General features: G+C 39.6%; 1 protein-coding gene across 1 annotated transcript; it reads left to right on the forward strand.

Moving 5' to 3' along the window:
- The first annotated feature begins 744 nt into the window (after window positions 1-744).
- LOC147605783 (uncharacterized) lies at window positions 745-3819 on the forward strand. Its single transcript, XM_086793647.1, has 6 exons — window positions 745-1583; window positions 2008-2091; window positions 2225-2335; window positions 2461-2692; window positions 3357-3490; window positions 3697-3819. Exons 1-6 carry the CDS (start codon window positions 750-752, stop codon window positions 3817-3819), a joined length of 1518 nt encoding a protein of 505 aa, XP_086649773.1. The 5' UTR covers window positions 745-749.
- Window positions 3820-5346: the final 1527 nt, after the last annotated feature.

The raw sequence follows: 5346 nt of genomic DNA on the forward strand, positions 1-5346 counted from the left end.
CTTTTATGCAACCACCTTGCACACACATGCACGTGTCCTTCCTTACTAGTCCCCTTTATCCCCTAGACTAGAACTAATGGAAGACGTGACATTAAATGGTCTGTAGATGGTAGCATGTGCACCAACCATGCTTTCCTTCAGGAATTTACATGAAAGGGTTGAAGGTATACTCCAATCGACATGAGGGTTCACTCCTCATGTGGGGCCACGGGCTTGGATATTTCATGTAGGATGGTAACATGGGCACGAGTTCATGTGATATACTTGAGGAGGGGTACCTCGTTACGAGTCATGACTAGCGAAACACAAGGCTCCGTGACAAAAGAGAGAGAGAGAGAGAGATTGGTGTGTGTGTGTGTGAGTGGGCAAAGAAACCCTCGCTCAAAGAAACCCTTCTTCTTTGGGACACAAGACTTGGGATGGGGCTGTTAGTTAGGGGGGAAGAGGGGGTATATACGTAACGGTCATGGCTCAAGCATACGGTTGGTATACGGTAGGATAGTCGCAGGATACGCCAGGGGGTGTGTGGCTTCATGGGACCGTTCAGCTGAAGGCTTCTTGTCTCTCTCTCTCTCTCTCTCTCTCTCTCTCTCTCTCTCTCTCATATGCGGCCGAATGTGCCACCAGACTGCATATATTAAACTAGAGTGCCTACTTGAGTGATACCATTATTATCTCCCTTTCATCTGCTGGTATATATATAAGTGCTGCGCACCCTGCAAGTACTCGTACTTGTTCTCTCATCAGACATGGGCTCAGTACCACCTCATGAGCCCCCTACTTCTCAGTTACAACTAGCTTATATTGCACCTCATGAAGAGTACCTTTTTTGCCACGAGCTGCTCGATGCAGACATAGATCATTTTGAAGCTTCCTTATCGTCTCCCCTTGCTTGTCAGGGGTTCACAGCTAATGGTGGTAATGATGACCTAATTTGTGGTTGGAGTTGCTACCCATCTCAACTATGGACCTCCCCCAGCACTAGCATTAGTTCAAATTCTAGTTTATTTGATGAGCAAAAGCATTCTACAGTGTTGGTCGATGATCATCTGCATGAGCAGGCTCACATGAATGGGTGCTGTATAAATTGCTGCTCGGAGTCTCCAATCACTAGTAGCAGGTCTGCTTTACACCAGCAATGCAATGTTTCCAGCCATGGGGAGTTTGGATTGGGTGATGCAGGAAGCCACAGTATCATGAGCTCTGATGATGAGATAGCCCTTGGATGCACTGATTTGCAAGACCCTCTAATTAGCTGTATGAGCTCGCTTGATGAACCAATATGGAGCAAGGATTTGAGCACTAGTACTGCAAGAAGTTGTGGCAAAATGAGGGTGGACAATGCATGTGCTATTGGTCATCCGACTGCTAATCATGATCACACCATAGCTTGTGAATCCATGGCGGTGCTACTGCAGAGGCAGCAATGGTCTCATTGCAGGCCACTCAATGGCTATGTAGAAAGCATGCTGGAGATGCAGCAATCATCTGCATGCATTTCTAAGAGAAAGGAGCTGAGAGGATTTAACCCATATGCATCATGGCCAACTTCAAGGAGGAGGAGTGTGCAGTGGATATTCGAGGTCTCTCTCTCTCTCTCTCTCTCTCTCTCTCTCTCTCACACACACACACACACAGAGTAAACACACACAAACACAGCTTCAGGTCATCATCCCAGATCAGTCTTGACGGAGTGTATTTATCCTGCATTTTGGTCTACTTAGTGCTTTGGTGTATGTTATGATGCTGTAAATGAAATTTAAATGCAAACGAAGAGCTCAATAGTCTAAGGTACTCCTCATTAGGGTATTCATCCTGCATTCTGCTCTACTTAGTACATTAATGTATGTAATGGCGCTCAAAAAGAAATTCAAATGCAAATTAACAGCCCAACAATTTTTCCTCCCCATTTTTACAGAAACATTAACGTGGAATACATTTTTATAGCAATCTTTACTTCCCATTTTGACAATAAGATTCACGCGAATATTTTTTACTTTTTGAAAGGCGGCTAGAGTGATGCATGTGCGGATGTCTACCACAGCTCAGGCAGTGGCATACCTGGACCGCTTCCTTTCTAATAGGATGCAGGTTAGCAAGCGCCCACTAATCTGCTCAAATTAAGCATCATGCTTTACATTAGATTACAGCGATTTTCTTCAAATTAAGTATTTTTCGCATTGTTGTGATCATGGACTCACGAGGGGCAGATGTGGCACTACAGGCAGACGACCAGCACAACAGCGTGGATGATCTCCATGTGGCTGGCATGGCATGCCTCTGGATTGCACTCAAGGTAGATCACAGCGATGCGCCTGACGCTCCCTTCATCCAGGTAATTAAAAACGTGCAGGCTGTTTCCTACACGATCAAAAGCTTTAATTACGTGGTTCATGCAAAAAAAAACAAAAACAAAAAAAAATTCAAACAGTTGAAAGTATCAATAAAATTATGGTGCAGAGCCTCGCCCGTATTTATCAATATTCACGCGATGAGGGCACGGACATCATTAAGGCCATGGAAGCCAGTATTCTGCGAGCTTTGGAGTGGCGCATGCTGGGAGTGAGTGTAGCCGATTTTGTGGATTCAATTTTGGCGTCTTTGCAAGCTTACTGTGGTGGGCTGATCCCCAAGCATCTCATAAGGCCTGTCCAAAGAAGGGCACATGAAATCGTGCAGGGCATTCTGTTAGGTACTCAACATTCCTTTTATGTGCGTACACATACATACACTCTACATACCTCCATGTATATGCATACATACATGGAGATATGTATATAGTTAATTATGGCCGATGCCTGTGCATGTTTTTTGTGTGTCTGTGTCTCTATACGTGCATCTATATATATATATATATGTGTGTGTGTGTGTGTGTTTTGTGTGTCTGTGTCTCTATACGTGCATGTCTATATATATATATATATATATATATATATATATATATATATATTGATGTATGTATGTATATATATGCTTGTGTATATGTATGTGTGTATATATTTATATACAGATATATTGATGTTAGATATGTATATATATACGTGTGTATATATACACACGTATATATATACATATCTAACATCAATATATCTGTATATAAATATATGTATATAGTTAATGTCTGTACCTGTTTTGTGTGTGTGTGTATATACGTGCATGTCTATATATATATATATATATATATATATATATATATAGTCACCGGCCATAACTGTATGCTTTGATGATACATCATATATACTTAATTAAGTATGCCCTAAACTTTTAAGGCTAAATTTCTACTTTCTCTCAAATATTAGACTATATTGCACTGTTTTCCAAGGCCTAAATAAATTCCTTCCTATTCTTTTCCTCAGAGGTCGTTTTTGTGGGCTATGAAGCGTCTTTGGTGGGCATTTGTGCGATTCAATATGTTCTGGAGGAGCTTTTGCCCCTGCAAGCTTCCTCGCTTTTGCACTCCATCCACAAGGCTCTAGATCCAATTGACATGGTACAATAATAATGATCCTCTTATTAGCGTTAACCTTTGCCATAGCTGGCAATGATTCACTGGTCACAACAATGGGAAAAGCTTTATAAACTTCCATTTTTTACATGGTATATTAATAAATAATCAAGAATATTATTTTCCCCTTTGAGTATTAACGAAAAAAAACACCCACATATCTTCCTTTGTTGGTGTATTTTGTTTCCCAGGAGGCGGCAAGGGAGTGCTACAAGGCAATGGGAGACCTTGTGGTAGATCCACCTAATGATCACCTTAGCCTCGAAACTTCTTCCCCCGACCGTGTCTTGCCTGCAACGTTGATATTACTGTAACAAATGTATATTCGTTATGATATTGATCATAATTGGATCATTTATCAGACATCACATCGCTAACTCGGCGATCATCTACGCCAATAAGGATAATTAACAGGCAAATTAGCGCTCAATCCAAGTCAACTGTATAGAAATTTCTTTCAAAGAAGAGCTATTATCTTCTCTATTGGTTTACTATTACATTCCATTTTCATAATCCATCTAAAATCCTTTGCTTCGGATCCACATAGCTTTGTAGTGCCACCTTCTAATTGAAATGCAACTCGGTATGGCTTGTGCTTCAAGCCTCACCTTTCTGAGTTTAGCTTGAGCTCCATTCATCAGCATCATGAGCCCACAACAAGTAGTATCCATGTGCAAGTACTGAAACATTTCCAACTCATCACCTAATCAACGGAGCATAGAAATCATGGCAGGAGCTTATACCACCTCACCACCCTTATAGATTTTAAGAGGAGCTTGCTAAAAGACCTTACGCTTTATATGCCCAAGGACAAATCAAATATATTAACCTGGTTTTCTTTTTGCATATAAGAAATTTGACGGTGCTATTGCGAAATTGATCTCCATTGTTGGGTCCTCTATTGTTTGGAGATTCTATTTTGTGCTTGTACTATTGCAAGTTTATGTTAGCATAAAATCAATCATATAGACAAGAGACAATGACAACCATTCATACTTGCCTATATATAGAGACTATGGTAATGAAGCCATAGATTCTCCCTTGTTGGATTCTGTGAGAGAGAGAGAGAGAGGATAGCTAGGGAGAATCAAATCAAAGCATGAGATCCATGATTACAAATTTAAAAACAATGATAAACACTAGTCCTCTAAAGAAAAGCCATTTTTGTGGCTTTTAGAGACTTCTATTTTTAAAAAAAATATTTCTCTTTAAACATACCATTTTAGAATAATTCTTACTAGGAAAATACTCTCAACACAAGATATATAAGTTTTTTTTTTTTTAATCAAGGCCCAAAAAAAATTTAAAACATAGTCTTCCATAGCCATCACTGAGGCACTTTGTCAAATTTTTAAATTTTACTTGAAACTACCCTAGATAACTCTTTAAGCACACTATAAATGCAATACAAAAATTCTTCCATGACTTTGGCATTCATTTTTTATTCAACAAAATAGACACTCTTTTAATCTACAAAATTCTTATGCAATTAGTAATGATTTTAAGAATCATTTCTATGTCCTTGGATCCTACTCACTTGTTGGGTATGCATTTCTTACTTAAGGGAGGAACTTTTTGGGCATGAAAAACTCAAGTTACTCATGACCATGAGTATCTACTGGTTTTTCAAATCCACTATTGTTCATAATATCAAGTCCATGAATCCATCGATAGATTCCCTTTACCTTGTGATGACAACTTTGAATTGTTCCACGTGGGGCCACCTTATAGGTGGAAGAACTTAATTTAGTCATCTACCTCCCTTATTTTAAAAAATTTTATCTGAGCCTTGGATTCCTTAACCCTCCCGTATGTGGCATTCTTTCCTTATCTAGTTTGTG

Source organism: Cibotium barometz, chromosome 59 (genome assembly GCF_041138505.1).
Source record: "Cibotium barometz isolate CiBa-2024 chromosome 59, ASM4113850v1, whole genome shotgun sequence".
NCBI classification, from domain to species: Eukaryota; Viridiplantae; Streptophyta; class Polypodiopsida; order Cyatheales; family Cibotiaceae; genus Cibotium; species Cibotium barometz.